Source organism: Microtus oregoni, unplaced genomic scaffold (assembly GCF_018167655.1).
Source record: "Microtus oregoni isolate MIOR12 unplaced genomic scaffold, Mior012 000027F_ref0000203, whole genome shotgun sequence".
In the NCBI taxonomy this organism is placed as follows: domain Eukaryota; kingdom Metazoa; phylum Chordata; class Mammalia; order Rodentia; family Cricetidae; genus Microtus; species Microtus oregoni.
The window spans coordinates 22,282,037-22,299,545 of record NW_024543086.1 but is presented as its reverse complement, the minus strand read 5'-3'; the positions used below and the strand labels follow the sequence as shown (position 1 = coordinate 22,299,545).

The 17,509-nt window shown below is 44.6% G+C and overlaps 1 protein-coding gene across 3 annotated transcripts in view; it reads right to left on the bottom strand.

The window, feature by feature from the left end:
- The window catches only part of Dnaja3 (DnaJ heat shock protein family (Hsp40) member A3), a 32,981-nt gene that overhangs the window by 15,068 nt on the left and 404 nt on the right, over positions 1–17,509 (bottom strand). For all 3 annotated transcript variants that reach the window (XM_041675986.1, XM_041675985.1, XM_041675987.1), the window contains exons 2-10: positions 14,732–14,862; positions 12,961–13,044; positions 9,786–9,986; positions 7,951–8,103; positions 5,935–6,082; positions 5,460–5,524; positions 2,755–2,883; positions 1,331–1,446; positions 448–545 (exon numbers count right to left, since the gene is read on the bottom strand). In XM_041675986.1, the coding sequence (XP_041531920.1) occupies positions 448–545; positions 1,331–1,446; positions 2,755–2,883; positions 5,460–5,524; positions 5,935–6,082; positions 7,951–8,103; positions 9,786–9,986; positions 12,961–13,044; positions 14,732–14,862 (1,125 nt within the window). The remainder of the gene's footprint in view (positions 1–447; positions 546–1,330; positions 1,447–2,754; positions 2,884–5,459; positions 5,525–5,934; positions 6,083–7,950; positions 8,104–9,785; positions 9,987–12,960; positions 13,045–14,731; positions 14,863–17,509) is intronic.

The following is a 17,509-nucleotide window of genomic DNA, read 5'->3' as shown; positions in this document are numbered from 1 at the left end:
CTTGGGTAACATGTTCACTGACTCAGGAGATCAAAGCTATCCCGTGTCCTTGATAGCTTTTTACATGGTTTACTTTGGAATCCTGGTAAAGCATTTGAGGTCAGGAAGGCACAGATCTGTCCAACTGATTTCCCTCTTAAGCTGTTACAAAGAACTCTTGGAGCGAAGTGCCCAAAGTCACAAGGCAGATGGCAGAACCAAGGCTAGAACTCAGAACAGCAGCTCTGATATAGAGCTGTGGGTAGGAGGCAGTCCTGTGGTTTCTAAGCACACGCATGCAGTGAAAGACAGAAGCTCAATGGGGTACGGTCTCACTCCCACGGGTCACCTCTTCCAATGATAATTTTGGGGGCCTATGGGAACTCAAGTAGAAATCAAATGTGTTGTGAATTGTCTGTCAACCCTTCAGAGATTCAGAGGTCACCACATTATTCCCAGGATCCTTACCAGTACTTGTCTGAGTGACCCCATTTACTGTCCCCTCCACATCAGTCTCATCCTCGGCATAGCTCAGGATCAGGTTCTGCTGCCTACTGGTTAGCCTCCTGTGGACCAAGAACAGTTAGAGGCCAAGTACTTAAGCCACACAGCTCTGGAAAGGACACAATGCAGCTAAGTTTCTTGCTCAGGCGGGGTACACACCAAGCTAGTGGTGAGGGACTGAAGGCCACATCTGTCTACAACTTTGAGTTGTTTCAACTGTCATCACTGTTATGCTAGCCACTTACAGGGGTGAGGATGGGGTGTGCGTGCTGTATGTGTGTCTATGGGCAGCAGGTAAGAAAGTAATCTCATGCCAGACAGTGGTGGCACACACTTTTAATCCCAGCACTCAAGAGGCAGAGGCAGGTGGATCTCTGTGAGTTCGAGGCCAGCCTGGTCTACAGAATGAGTTCCAGGACAGGCACCAAAGCTACAGAGAAATCCTGTCTCAATGCCTTCCCCCTCTCCACCAAAAAAAGGAAGAAAAGAGAAGAAAATAACCTCACAAAAGGCACAACAGCTGGAACTGGCTTCCCAGGTGGAGGAGCAGAGCACAGCACATGCTGAGTGCCACAGCATTCTGTCCAGCACACATCAGGAGTTTAGCACCTGTGTAGTTGACACTTCCCCAACACAATGAAGCCAACCTGCTAGATCCATTGTTCAGATGGGAAATAATAGGCTGGACAAAACTGACTTTAAGAAAAAAACCTGCACAAGACAAGAGCTCAAGGGCAGCAAAACTGCTGTGCTGGAACTGGCAGGTAAAAGGCAGAAGGGTAACTGCTCACTGTGTCTGTGTGTGCAGAGTCTGGCCATCTTGGCCACAGTCTTAGTGGACACTTACTTTGGAACTCTGATCTTGATGTGAATGTAGTGGTCTCCATAGCCATAGCTATTAATCCGGGGGATGCCTTTCCCAGACAAGCGAATCTTCTGGTCTGTCTGAATCCCAGCAGGGATCTATTGAAAAAGGAATGCACTGATGTTCCCTGGTCCCCACTATCCAAAAATAAAGCATTTCCCTATACAGAGAAAAGCATCTTCAAAGAAGGATTTGCACCGGGTGGTCAGAACAATCTAGCCACATTTGTGGACAGCTGAGTCCACAAAACAGATGTGAGGAGTGAAGCAAAAAGACTTGGGAGCAAACAGCTGAAAGCAAGTATGCCCCTGAGCTTGCTCCCTTACTCTCGGGGGCTGCACCTCAAGGAGCCTGGTGGAGAGCCCACAGTGACCACAGGCATGGCCTAAGGCATGCCCAAAGTCTCCGTACCCAGAGTCTGAAGAAAGCCCTGATATACAAATATATATAAGTATAATGGTATTAGGGTGGGAACAGGAAGCTGGCCACTACAGCTGCAATTAAAACTAGAGGTGGTCTGGAAGCTGGAGATACGGCTCAGTGGTTAAGAGCACTGGCTGCTCTTCCAGAGGACCCAGGTTCAATTCCCAGCACCCACATGGCAGTTCACAACTATCTGCAACTCCAGTCCCAAGGGATCTGGCATCTTCATACAGACATACATGCAGGCAAAACATCAATGCACATAAAAAATAAGTAAATCTTTAAAAAACAAAACAACAACCAAAAAAACCCCCCAAAACCTAGAGGTGCTCAAGAGAGTAAGACACCTGCCCCCAGACAGACCCAAAAGAGGGATGTGAACAAAGAGCACCTGCTGCGGTGTAGTAACACGCCCTCAATTCCTAGGACCTGACCAGAGGAAGAGGAGACAGAAAGGCCTAGAGTGGTAATTACTACTCAAGGAACAGCCAAAAGCTGTTAGTGTCACAGGCTCCAGCGTCTCTTCTACTCTTAGAATCCGTAACAGGCTGGACTCAGGTTTGGGACCACCTCAGCTTTTTCCCATTTTAGAAAAGACTAACTGGGCATGGTGGCACACACATGTAATCACAGCACATGGAAGGGGAAGGCATTTGGATTCAAGATCAGCTTAGGGGGGTCTGGAGAGATGACTCAGTGGTTAAGAGCATTGCCTGCTCTTCCAAAGGTCATGAGTTCAATTCCCGGCAACCACATGGTGGCTCACAACCATCTGTAATGAGATCTGCTCTGCTGCCCTCTTCTGGTCTGCAAACACACACAGACAGAATATTGCATACCAAATAAATAAATAAATATTTTTTAAAAAAAAGATCAGCTTAGGGTACATACACAAAAAGCATCAGTCTCAAAAAGGAAAGAAAGGAAAAAAGAAAAGAGAGGAAGGAAGACTGACAAGGTGCCAGGGCGCAAAGACCTCTTACCGTCACATTGATTGTCTCATATAAGCCCTGCGCTTTGGCTGTACCCCCAAGAATAGCTTGAGCTATTGAAATAAAGAGGTCGGAGTGGATGTCTGCACCGTCCCTCCGGAACACAGGGCTTTTCTGCACCTAATGCCAAAGAGAAGACAAGTGTGAGCACTGTGGAAGTGCTGCGTGAGGCTGGACAGCAGCCATGTGTCCTGCCGACCTGAGCTCAGGCCCTTTGCACTTAAATAAGATAGCACAGGGAGACCTATACCTGAGCAGTGGGAGAAGCACCCCAGGGCTCTGGAGGGACACATCCTCCAGGCATACTGCACAGCAGGGCACTGTCACTCAGCCTCCATCACAGCCTTTCAATTATAAAAGTAAATAAGAATGCAATTTGGCATTCTAGTTTTCCCCTGAATCTTACCTAATTAGAAAGATGACTAAACACAGACCAATACATCTACAAAGATAAAAATGATTTACAGGGGCTAGGGAAGTGCCAGCCACACAAGTATGAGGATCCATAACACTCATGTAAAAGCTGAGCATTGGCCGAGTGGTGGTGGTGCATGCCTTTAATCACAGCACTGGGTCGGGGGGAACAGAAGCAGGTGAATCTCTGCAAGTTCAAGGCCAGCCTGGTCTGCAGAGTGAGTTCCAGGATAGTTTTACAGAGAAACCCTGTCTTGAAAAAAACAAACAAAAAAACTCAACAAAACAAGCAGAAAAAGCTAGGCCATGGTAGTAGACATTTGTGAGCCAAGTCGCTGCTCTGTGTGCGTGTGCGTGTGTGTGTGCGCGCGCGCGTGTGTGTGTGTGTGTGTGTGTGTGTGCGCGCGCGCGCAGGTGGATCTCTTGAGCTCACTAGCTAGAAAGCCTGGATGAATCAATGAGCTCCATCTGCAGCAAGAAACTGTCTCAGAAAATAAGGAGAGAGGAATCTTAATTACCTGTTTATCTTTGCGGTGCTGGAGACAGAATACATGGCCTTGCACACACAGGCACACCACCACTAAACTATAGCCCAGCACCTACCTTCATCTTCGACGTCTCAGTCTGGAGGACTCACTCTTCATGCTAATTTTATATACTGTGTTATCTTTGGTTTGAGAGGCGATCTCACTATACATAGATTCCAAATTCATGGACTTATGTAAACCTAGGCCTCAGCCTTGCATGTAGTGAGACTCCAGGGAAGGATCACCATACCCAGCTTTGCCACTGGGTTTATTTTTATTATTTGGAGGAGATGGGATGTTTTTTGAGACATGATCATCTAACCAGGCTGGCTTCAATTCTCTAAGGTCGAGGATGACTGAATTTCTGATCCTCCAGCTTCTACTTCCCAAGTACTGGGATTACAGGTAACACCATTGCCAGTTTTATACAGTGTTGATGACTGAACCCCAGGCCTTGTGCACGCAAGGCACTCTACCTACTTCCTGAGTCTTATTTTTAGTTTTCATTTTTAACCTTGTTTTTAAAGACAGGGTTTTGGGGCCTGGAAAGATGGTTCTTCAAGAGGATCTGAGTTTGATTCCCGGCAACCATGTCAGGTGACCTGTAACTCCAGCTTTAGGGAATCTGACAACTCTGGCCCTTTAAACACCTGCACCCATGTGTATCCTTTGATACACATATACATACACGTAATTTAGAAGTAAACAATTTTTTTTTAAAAAAAAGGTTAGGGTTTTATTGTATAGCCCAGGCTGCCTCCACATCCCAAATGCTAAGATTATAGGCATGTACCACTATACCTAGTACTTGATTCAAATAATGTAGTATCTCTCATACAGAAAAAGACAAAAAAAACAAAAACAAAAAAACCCCACAAAAACCAAAAAAAAATATTTTTAAAAAGGGAAGGAAGGAAGAAAAAGAAAACTGGCAAACTGTACACCTACAACTAAGCTTACAGAATTAAAACATTACAAACATGCTGGACCAAGGGGTACACAACTATAATACCAACATTCTAGAGGCTAAGACAGGACAATCATGAGTTTCAGGCCAGCCTGAGCAACGCAGGGAGATCCTGACTCAAAAGCAGGGAAAGAAAAATTACAAATTATAACTTCCGGGCTGGAGAGATGGCTCAGTGGTTAAGAGCTCTGCCTGCTCTTCCAAAGGTCCTGAGTTCAATTCCTGGCAACCACATGGTGGCTCACAACCATCTTGAATTTAGCATTTATCAACCCTACAGGCATCCCTCTACCACAGTCTCTCTCCTTCCTGAACAGCACATAATCAGTGTCGCCCAGCTGACACCTCTGTGTAGCTAGTCCCTTGTACTTTACAGCTTGTAACAATCTGCTTTCCTCCCCTCAAGTACCCGTGGTTCTTTCCTTCTGAAGATTGATAATATTCTTTTTTTTTTTTAATTTGTTTTTTTGAGACAGGGTTTCTCTGTAGCTTTAGAGCCTGTCCTGGAACTAACTCAGAGATCTGCCTGCCTCTGTCTCCTGCGTGCTGGGATGGGATTAAAGGCGTGCACCACCACCACACCTGGCTATGTTTCTAACTTGTTGGTGTAGTGAGGAAGTTTCTCTGCATCCAGACATGAAAACAAGAGCCACGCCCCAGCAGCCTTTCTTGAATTTGGAACAGTGACACCTTGGCACATGAACTGTCTGCCTCACTACAATGAGGAACCTCAGCTGTATCCACTGACAGAACAAGGACCCAGCAGAAAGTGACAGGCAAGCACCTACCCTGAATGTGACAAAAATTTCTCGTTTTCCCACAGGCATCCTTATGGTCTGACCATCTTCAACTCCTAGGAAAACAAAAGTCCCAAATAGCAGTTGTGGTAGGGGCCTCGCACAGTGATGTCTACCCAGGAAACCCACTTGACCAGGTTTCTTGTCTTATTTTGGAAATGGGGTCTCCTCCTGCCTCAGCCTCCTGGGATTAGCAGCTGTCACGACATAACTAGCTGGTCTCCTGTTAAGGCCAGTCCTCACTGCACGAAGACAGAAGAGACAGGACAGAAAACCGGAACAGGAGCTGCAGCATCCCAAGGTGGGAGCAGAGTGGGCGCACTGTAAGGATGACTGGTTTAAAGGAAGACTGTAACAGGTTCTAGTTCCTCCTCCAACCTGGGACCCAGGCCCTCAGGTCTAGCTCTGCAATCACGCAGACAACAAGGCACAACAGAGCTGGCCCATCTCCCGGGCAGTGACCCACCTGCAGGCACAGGGATCGTCACTCGCTTCTTCTGCTTGGCTTGTCCTGCTCCTCTGCAGACCACACAAGGATTTGTGATGATGGAGCCCCGGCCACTACATCTCCGACATGTGGAACGCATCACAAAAGGGCCTGTATTGATAGTTTCCTGAGGAAAAGAAGGGAAATGCTGAGTATGTAGGTGCATTGTTTTATTAAACAGTGTTTAACTGAAGGTTTATCTCCAGGTTAAGTGACACAGTTCTATGATATATGATATGATATATATCTATGATATATGGGGCAGGGGTAAAGGCAGTAGATTAGGGGATCAAGGCCAACCTGGGTTACAAGAGACTCTGCCCACCCCCAACTCACAATAAGGAGGGTGGATAAGAATAAAATATATCATATACATGTTGTGAGCTGCCATGTGGGTGCTGGGAATTGAACCCAGGCCCTCTGGAAGAGCACTCAGTGCTCTTAACCGCTGAGCCATCTCTCCAGCCCCAAGGATGGACTTCTTGTGTGCATGTGCTGCCATAAAACACACTGCCTAAGAAAACAGCTACAGGTGCTCACACTGCTAATTTGAACTCTTTTTTATTTTTTTTGGAGGAAGAGGGATGGTGTAGCCCAGGCTAGACCCAAACTTGCTATGTAGTAGAGGATAAACTTGAACTTCTGACTCCACCTACCAAGTGCTGGGAGTACAAGTATATACTATCACGCCCAGTTCTAAAGTCAAAAAAAAATTTTAATTAAAGATGTAGCTAGCCGGGCGATGGTGGCGCACGCCTTTAATCCCAGCACTCGGGAGGCAGAGGCAGGTGGATCTCTGTGAGTTCGAGACCAGCCTGGTCTATAGAGCTATTCCAGGACAGGCTCCAAAGCCACAGAGAAACCCTGCCTCGAAAAACCAAAAAAAAAAAAAGATGTAGCTGCTGGGAATTGAACTCAGGACCTCTGGAAGAGCAGTCAAATGCTCTTAAGCTCTGAGCCAGCTCTCCAGCCTCATATATATCACTGATTGGCTTTCTCTGCACTATCTCCCATGTATACACGGTGGCTCACAACCATCTGGGGGTTGAATTCAAGGCTTTAGCTGAGCATGATGACTGACGTTTGTTCTCATAGCACTAAAGAGGTTGGAAAATGAAGATTGCCTCATGTTCAAAGTCAAGCCTGAGGTCTATATTCAGTTCCAAGTCACCCTAAATTAGAGTTAAATCCTATCTCAAACAAAACAATATATGAATTCATGGCTTGGTGTATACTAAGAACATGTTCGCCAATTAGAAACAATCCCAAGAACTCTAAATATGGAATGCCTGCACATGGTACAGAAGAAAAATTCTGAATTTAAAGCTAGTCTGGTCTATACAGCAGGTTTCTGATCATCAGAACTACACATCAAGACCCTGTCTCATTAAATAAAATAAAATGTCGGGCAGTGGTGGCATACACCTTTAATCCCAGTGCTCAAAGGTAGAGGCTGGCAGATCTGTGAGAGAGTTACAGGACAGACAGGGATACACAGAGAAACCCTGTCTTGAAAAACAACAACAATGACAACAGAAAAAGCCCACATATATAAAATGGACAGACAAGACAGCTCAGCAGGTAAAAGCGCTTGCTACCAAGCCTAACAACTTGAGTTCAAACACTGGGTCCCACACGATGGGAGAGAACTGACTTCCACAAGTTGTTGTTTGAATGCTACATATAGGCCATAACACACATGCACACACACAATAAACAAATAAATGTAATAAAAAAAGATTTTTAAAAACTATAACCCGACATGATGACCCGTGCTTATAAATTCCAGCACTCCAGAGCCTGAAGCTAGAAGTCTGTCTGTCCAGCCTCTAATTTGACAGGGAGGAATCCTAGCACTTGGAAGGTGGAGAAAAGATTACAGGTTCAAGATCATCCTTAGTTAGCACCTAGCCCAAGCCCAGCCCCAGAAATTTAAATAAAGGACCTCCTAGAACAGAGGAAGGAATGGATGGAGCGCCCTCCCCCCATCCTTACCATGCCGGAGCCGCCGCAGTAGTGGCAGTGCTGCACTTTGGTTCCAGGCTCATTCCCCTTGCCGTCACAGCGTTCACAGGTATCCATGATGTCCACAGTGAACTCCTTGTTGACGCCCTTGGCAGCTTGATTGAACGTCAATTCCATGATGTACTGAAAGGTATGGCCTGTCACTCTGCTGTTTCAGGACAGGGGGACCCTGGCCAGTACCTGTAGTTACTCCATAACTACCAAACACATGCACATGTATACTCTACCAGGTCAGTAAGAATAGGTGCTATTGCCGGGTGATGGTGGGGCACACGCATTTAACCCCAGCACTCGGGAGGCAGAGGCAGACAGATCTCTGTGAGCTCAAGGCGAGTTTCAGGACAGGCTTCAAGGCTACAGAGAAATCCTATCTTGAAAAAAAAAATAGGTGCTGTTCACTTAGCTGACCCAGCTTTACACATACGGATTTTTTGAGTTCGAGACCAGCCTGGTCTACAAGAGCTAGTTCCAGGACAGGCTCCAAAACCACAGAGAAACCCTGTCTCGAAAAACCAAAAAAAAAAAAAAAATGTATTTAGTGAAAATTAATTCTTCAAGAGCTGAAGGCAGGACTAATATCTGCATGTGGCGTTTGCTTTGGCCTAAATCTAGAATATCTCCCAAGGGTCAAGGCTTGGTTTTCATCTTAGTACAGTGTCTGGAAAGCAGTGGACCTTGAAGAGGTGTGGCCTGGTGAGAGATTTTACGTCACTGGAGATGTGTCATCAGAGAGGATTTGGGTGCCAGTCTGCACTCCTTCCCTTCTCAATCAGGTGAGCAGCCCTGCTTTTCCACACTCCCCGCCATTATATAAGGCCTTACCCAGGCCCTGAAACAGTGGGGCCAACAGACCCTTCATTCAAATCTCTACAACTGTAAGCCAAAAGAAACCTTTCCACTTGATTTGATTTTGTTTTGCCTCTATGTATGTGCACCATGTGTGCCTAGGGCCCAGGGAGAAGAGAAGCAAAAGTAGGGTCCCTGGAACTCGAGTCCTCTGCACGAGCTGCATGTGCTCTTCACCTGCTGAGCCACCCGACAGCCCCATCTTTAGAGCTGTCTCAGGTATATTCTTACAGCAACAGAATTAAAACAGTACTAACAAAAAGCTGGAATGGTCCATAACTGTGACTTAGACCCTGGAACATTTCTCTTCCTTCCTCGACTCTGACAGCGTCTCATTAGGACAGAGCTCTGGAAGATCTCGCCAGCAGTCTCCTCCTGCTGGGCTGACTGAGCTTCCCAGGCTAAAAGGGATGTTCTAGGGCAGTGTTCTCAACCTTCCTCATGCTGTGGAGACTCCAACCATACAATTATTTCATTGCCACCGCGTGACTGTAAGTTTGCTACTGTTATAAATCATAATCTATATCTGACAGGCAGACCCACAGGTGGAGAGTGCTGCTTAAGATAAAATCACTCTGCCGAGGGTCTGAGGGCCTTCAATACCACCTGACCGTTAATAACATCACAACGTACACCTTCATTACTACCTACAGGGTTTTGCTAAATATTCCTAAATTTCTTCTGCCAAATAGCTGCCTCTGAATCATTCCATTGCCTTTCTGAGAAACAGAAACTAAACACTGTCTCACTTTTGCTTAAAAGTTAATCATTTAAAATAAGGTACACTGTACGTGATGGCACATGTCTTTTAATCCCAGCACTTGGGAAGCAGAGGCAGGCAGATTTCTGTGAGTTCAAGGTCAACCTGGTCATAGTGAGTTCCAGGACAGCCAGGGCTACAATGTGAGACCCTTTCTCAAAAACACAAAAATAAATTTAAAAATAAAGAAAGAACTTACTTCCTGAGGCTGATCGAACACAGTCTGGAAATCTCCAAAAGGAGATGATGAGAACTCCCCAAAGATCTTCCTGAATAGCTCTTCCGGGTCAACAGAGGGCCCTCCTCTCCACTGGCTCTGCCCAGAGCTGCTGGCTCCAGAATCAAAGCCAGCTGAGCCGTAAGTATCATAACGCTTCCTCTCTGCTTCATCAGACAACACCTACAGTGAAAGATGACACAGCAATCAGGCATTTCTGGGTCTTCTAAGGCTCAGGTACACAGACAACAGCTCACGCCACGTAAGTCTATCACTTTCACTAAGTGGTCTTTTTTTTATTTTTAATTTATTTATTTATTATGTTTATAACATTCTGCCTGCATGTATGCCTGAATACCGTAAGAGGGCATCAGATCTCATAACAGATGGTTGTGAGCCACCATCAGGGCCTCTCGAAGAACAGTCAGTGCTCTTAACTGCTGAGTCCTCTCTCCAGCCCCCTTACTAAGTAGTCTTATGTGCAAAACATTCTACAAAAGCCAGGCATTGTGAGTGGTGAATGCCTGTAATCCCACCAATCAAAAGGTTAAAGCAAGGAGATGAGCTTGAAGATAGTCTGGGTTCAACAAAAAACAAAATCACATTGGACCTCAGTGGTGCGGCATGCATACAGCCCTGGGTTCAGTCCTCAGGGCAATAAAAACAGGAAAATAAAAAAATGTAAAAATTAGTTGAGTAGTGGTGGTGCATGCCTTTAATCCCAGCACCCAAGAGGCAGAGGCAGGTGGATCTCCGTGACTTCGAGGCCAGCTTGGTCTACAAGAGCTAGTTCCAGGACAGCTATTTAGGCTTGCAGCCCCAGACCAGGCTGCTATCACTGGCCTCCCATTCAAAGGCTTCCAGCTTCTTACACGGAGCAGCCACCAGTTTCTCTGATGTTACAACCTACAGGTTGTCAATGTGGTACTCCTCAGCAGATGATCTTTTTTACAAATAATTTTTATGAGCCTGGCATGAAGACTCATGTCTTTAAGGAAGCAGAGGCAGGCAGATCTCTCTGAGTTCAAGGTCAGCCTATCTACAGAGTGAGTTCCAGGACAGCCAGGGCAGTTACACAGAAAAAACCTATTGTGGAATATTAGCTTAAGACATGCTACATTTGTTTATTCTATGGAACATTTGTTTAATGACGATTTCGTTTAACTCTGTGAAGCTATGCTACTTTACCAGCCTAAAACACCTGATTAATAAAGACCTGAATGGCCAATAGCAAGGCAGAAGAAAGAAATAGGCAGGGCTACCAGGCAGAGAGAATAAATAGGAGAAAAATCCAGGCTGAGGTAGAGAAGAGAAGAGGAGAACATCAGGGGCTGGTCACCCAGCCACACAACCAGTCATGGAGAAGAAGGGAAGAAAGACATATATAGAAATAAAGAAAGGTAAATAGCCCAGAGGCAAAATATAGAAGAGAAACAGGTTAATTTAAGTTAGAAAAACTGGCTAGAAACTGGCTAACGCCAGGCTTTCATAAGTAAGAATAAGTCTCAGTGTATTTATTTTATTTGGGAGCTGGGTGGTGGGCCCCCAAAGAATAAAACAAACAAACAAACAAACAAAAGCCCAACAACCACAAAACCCTGTCTTGAAAAACATAATAATAATTTATATTTTATTTTATGGGTATGGGTACTTTGTCTACATGTATGTCTACTTGTGTGCCTGATGCTCCCAGAAGTCAGCAGAGGGCATTGGATCTCTTAAAACTAAAATTATAAGCCAGGTGGTGATGGCACACACCTTTAATCCCAGCACTTGGGAGGCAGAGGCAGGTGGATCTCTGTGAGTTCGAGGCCAGCTTGATCTACAAGAGCTAGTTCCAGGCTCCAAAGCTACAATAAAACCCATCTCGAAAAACCAAAATAATAATAATAATAATAAAAAGAAAGAAAGAAAGAAGGAAAGAAGGAAAGCAAGCAAGCAAAAACCTTGGAGTGTTGTAGGTGGTTGTGAGCTGCCATGTGGGTGCTAGGATTGAACCTGAGTCCTCTAGAAGAGCTGCCAATGCTCTTAACTAATGAGTCATCTCCACAGCACTCTGCCCCCCTGCAGCTGATCTAAAGAGCTAATTTAATAAATCTCTTATGACTACATATATCCTATTAGTTCTACTTCTGTAGAAGGCTCTAGCACAGATTAGCAGGGGATAAAACCTTCATACCTCTGAGTTGTGACTCTTTTTATATAAGTGGACATCTCCTAGTTCCTTGAACATAGAAACTCTTGACATATGCAGAACCCCCTAGAGTCAATCAAGTCCAAGAGGAATGGTGTGGTGGCCAGAATGAAAATGGCCTCATAGGGTCATAGGGAGTAATAAAGCCCTAACTAAAACAAATGGCCTCATAGGGTCATAGGGAGTAATAAAGCCCTAACTAAAACAAATGGCCATTCTCCAATAACTCCGTAATTGGTCAGTGGCTCTTTCACAGACATGTTTTTCTGTATTTTTATATGATATTCTACTTTTTTTTTTGGTTTTTCGAGACAGGGTTTCTCTGTGGTTTTGGAGCCTGTCCTGGAACTAGCTCTTGTAGTCCAGGCTGGTCTCGAACTCACAGAGATCCCCCTTCCTCTGCCTCCCAAGTGCTGGGATTAAAGGCGTGCACCACCACCGCCCGGCATGATATTCTACTTTTAAAATTGCTACCAAATAACGGCTAGGTCTAACTGGGATGTATCAAGATCAGCTATCAATACGAATTACCCAAGGAGCTTCACTGATACAGACGAACCGTGTTCCTGGTTTTGTACTGAGATGGGCTGTGTAGCCCTGGCTGCCCTTAAACTTGCAGAAATTCTCCTGCCTCAGTCTCACCACTGCTAGAATTACAGTTTTACCACCACTCCTGGTCTCTTCTTTTTTTTAAAATTATATCTATTTATTTTGTGTACATGTGTGAGTATTTGAATGTCATGGCACTCAGGTGGAGGTCAGAGACATCTGTGAAAGATGCTTCTCTCTGTCCACTATATGGGTACTGGAGATTGAACTCAAGTCATCAGATTTAGCAGCAGATCCATATACCCACTGACCCATCTCACCAACCTTGTTTCTTCACTGAGATTCTAATTCAGCAGAACTAGCATAAGACTTCAGCAGAGACAGACTGAACCAGATGACACGGCAAGTTCTTACCTCGTATGCTCGTGCCACTTGGGTAAACTTTTCCTTGGCTTTGGGATCATCCTTGTTTGAGTCCGGATGATATTTCTTGGCAAGCTAAGGGGGAAGAAAGTACATTACTATAGATATAAAGCAGAACCCAAATACTTGCCGCAGTTATGACTCTTTACAGCATTTGTCTCTCTTAAGAGAGCAAAAAATTCTTTTGTGTGTTTTCAAAACAGGGTTTCTCAGGATAGCCCTGGCTATCCTAGAACTCACTCTGAGGACCAGGCTGACCTCGAACTTGAGAATCCGCTATCTCTGCCTCCCGAGTGCTGGGATTAAAGGCATGTGCCACCACTGTCCAGTGCAACATTTTTTAATTTTTATTTATTTATTTATTTTGAGACAATGACTCTCTGTAGCTTTGGTGCCTAGAACTCGCTCTTGTACACCAGGCTGTCCTTGAACTCACAGAGATTCACCTGCCTCTGACTCCGGAGTGCTGGAGTTAAAGGTGTGTGCCACCACCACCTGGCTTTTTTTTTTTTTTTAAAAGATAGATTTAATTATTTATTTATTTTGAAGTGTTCTGCCTGCACACCAGAAGAGGGCACCAGATCTCATTACAGATGGTTGTGAGCCACCATGTTGCAGGGAATTGAACTCAGGACCTCTAGAAGAGCAATCAATGCTCTTACCCACTGAGCCATCTTTCCAGTCCCAGTGCAACTAATTCTTAAAACAAGATTTAAAACCTGAAAAGAAATCATTCTTTTAAAGATCTATATATTTCTCATCTACCAGAAATCTTTCAAAAATAGTTAACTAAGATCTAGAGAGATGGCTCAGGGACGAAAAGCATTTAACACTCTTGCAAAGAGCTGGATTTGGCTCCCAGAACCCATATAACAGCTCACAACTGTCTAAAACTCCAGTTTCCAGAGATTTGATGCCCTCGTTTGACCTCAGAAGGCACCAAGCATACATGCAGTACACATACATACATTAGGCAAATACACATGCACAGAAATTAAATCTTAAAAAAAAGTTGACTAGCTGGGGAATGATGGCCCACACCTTTAATCCCAGCACTTGGAAGGCAGAGACAGGAGGGTCTCTGAGTTCAAGGTCAGCCTAGTCTACAGAGTGAGTTCAAGAACAATCAGGGCTACAGGGGAAAACCTGACTAAAAGAAACAAAACAACTAACAAAGAAAAAAACAGCATTAACCGATACAATATAGTGTACCAAACGCACCCAACACTTTATTTTTCTCATATAACTCCACAGGATCAGCAGCTTGTGACCTGCCCAAGTGTGCTACGTACCAAGTCAATGGGGACCAGACAAGATCAACAGCAATCTGGGCTGAAGAGATGGACTGAACAGCAATCAGTGCTAAGAACACATACTTCTTTCCCAGAAAATTTGAATTTAAATCCCAGACATGGCAGATGGTTCACAGCTGCCTATAATTATAGTCCCAAGGGAATCCAATACCTCTGGTTTTTTGTTTTTCGAGACAGGGTTTTCTCTGTGTAGCCTTGGCTGTCCTGGAACTCTATAGACCAGGCTGGCCTCAAACTCAAGAGATTGGCCTGCCTCTGCTTTCTGAGTGCTGGGATTAAAGTGTGCGCCACCACCGCCTGGCAACCAGTGCCCTCTGTGAACACCTACATTCTTGTACACATGTCCATACGCAGACACAATTTTAAAAATTAAAATAGACACAAATATATATAAAGATCACCAGCAATCTTTCTACAAACTTGTCAGTCAATCTGAGACGAATACAGACCTCAAGATAGGCTTTCCTGATATCTTTCCGGCTGGCATTTCGGGGCACTCCTAATATCTGGTAATAATCTTCGGCCAAGGAAGCGCTTGTGTGGAAGGAAGCAGTACAAACAAAAGGGAAACTTTTTGTTCCTGGAAATGAAACGAGAAAGTCAGTCTAGGAATTTGTCCAACAAGAGGAAATTATAAATGAGCAACTATGGAATACCTGTGAAAGATCAAACAAGACTCAGCTATAGGGTCTGTTCGGTTCTCAGCATACTAGAAGCCAAACTCAATGAACTTCAAATGAGGGCACAACTTGGGGACATAGTTCAGTAGATACATTGCTTACCAAGCATGCATAGGGCCCTGAGCTTGATTCCCAGCACTGAAAAAACTCAGCATAATGGTGCATGATGAGCATGCCCATAATCCTAGCATCAGGGAAAAGGAAGCAGATGACAGAAGTTCAGTTCACAGCTACATAGGAAGTTTTAGGACAGTCTGAAATACATGACACCCTGTTTCCAATTAAAAACAAAAACACAGCCAGCTGGGTGGTAGATTCTTAGTGAGCCTATATTCAGCCTCCTCTTTACTTGATAGCAGCCTGGCTGGTTAACCTCCAAGTCCTTCCACTACCTAGAGGATGAGTCTATCAGTGGCAGAAGTTTGGCCGTGAAAGCAGCTCCAACAACTGCAGCAGAGAACTTACATAAAACTGTGTAGTTAACCACGGGGCTATACAAGGTGGATGTCTTTGAAAACCTAAAGCCATCAATGGCTAACAATATTAGGAAGAACTTGTTTAGTTAACTCTTTGGTTTCTGTTGTTGCTTTATCCAAGACACGTCCAGTAAATGTCTTGTTTTTTGTGAACCCAGGATTATTTTCCATGTTGTTTCAAGAATCCCCAATGTAAGTAGCAAGTTACTGTTTTGTTTTGCTTGGAAGATTTTTATGTTATCTGATTTCATAAACCAAGCTTGAGAAATGAGCACAGATTAAAGTTCCGGGGCAGAATCGATGACCTTAGATGTGGTATCAGGACACACAGGGAGGGATGCCACTTCCACAAACGGAATCCCTTGAGATAAAGTATGTCCACTGTAGCCTACGAACTCAAACTGAAGTTCTTTAGTTCTGTTTTCATATAGAAGTAATATGTAGTGCCTGTCTATGTCTCTATGTCTCTCTCAAGCAAAGACACAATTTTAAAAAATACTTCAAGGTCTACGTGTGATCCCTGGAACCACTACAGAACTAAGCGGTGGTGGTGCATGCCTTTAATCCCAGCACTTGGGAGGCAGAGGCAGGCGGATCTCTGTGAGTTCGAGACCAGCCTGGTCTACAAGAGCTAGTTCCAGGACAGGCTCCAAAACCACAGAGAAACCCTGTCTCAAAAAACCAAAACAAAAAAACAAAAAACCAAAAAAACAAAACAAAAAAAAAAACCCTAAGAGTTCAATACTTGCCTCTTTCATCCTCACTGAAGTGGTAAACACAGTATAAGGAAATACGAGGCCGGGCGGTGGGGGTGCACACCTTTAATCCCAGCACTGAGACAGAAGCAGTCCCAGCTCTGTGAGTTTGAGGCCAGCCTGGTCTACAGAGTGAGTTCCCAGACAGGCTAGAGGGCTAGAGAGATGGTTTAACAGTTAGGAGCACATTCCACTGTTGTAGAGGACACAAGCTCAATTCCTAGCCCCTAGGAATAGCAGCTCATTAACTGCCTGAAACTAGCTCTTGTTCCATATGTAAGACTCAAATAATTCTTAAGATTTTTTTTTTAGATTTATTTATTTATTATGTATACAACATTCCTTCCATGTATGTTTGTATGCCAGAAGAGGGCACCAGATCTCATTATTGATGGTTGTGAGCCACCATGTGGTTGCTGGGAACTGAATTCAGGACCTCTGGAAGAGCAATCAGTGCTCTTAACCTCTGAGCCATCTCTCCAGCCCCCTTAAGATATTTTTTTTTTTTTTTTTGGTTTTTCGAGACAGGGTTTCTCTGTGGTTTTGGAGCCTGTCCTGGAACTAGCTCTTGTAGACCAGGCTGGTCTTGAACTCACAGAGATCCGCCTGCCTCTGCCTCCCGAGTGCTGGTATTAAAGGCGTGCGCCACCACCGCCCGGCTATTTTTTTTTTTAAAGAGAAAGATTGATCTGCTGATCATGGCCAAAGCACTTCAAGGCTTACTGCACACTGATTTGGTATTTTCTCCAGCAATAAGGAAAGTAAGTGCCACGACAAGACTACCACTTTCTTGGTCTGTAACTTTTTCGAGTTCTTTAACATCTAAGCCTGTTTCTCCATAAAATGGAAGGGTAAGCCAGGCGGTGGTAGTGCAGGAGGATCTATGTGAGTTCAAGGACAGTCTGGTCTACAGGCTCCAAAGCTACAGAGAAATCCTGTCTCGGGGAGGAAAAAAAAAAGGGAAGGGTAACTATGCCTGTTACATGAAATGTTTTGAAAAACATACTTCATACACACTAAGTGTTTAATTAATTTTAGACTGCATTATTATAGGATTCTAAAAAAGACTGATGTGTGCTCCATTTACATCACGTGATGTTAGGGATGCAAACTGTGAAATGTCAATTCATGACACTTTCTGACCTTAGTGAAGACAAGCACCTGCATCTCCCCAGATCTCTAGGTGCCTAGCACAAGCTAGAAAGTGAAGAAAATGAGAAGGAATAGGGCAAGGGAGCAGCGGCCTGGACAGAGAGGCGCATGTTGACAGAGGTGAAGGTTCACGGCCTTCGGAGCGTTTCACCACCTCCGGCTCC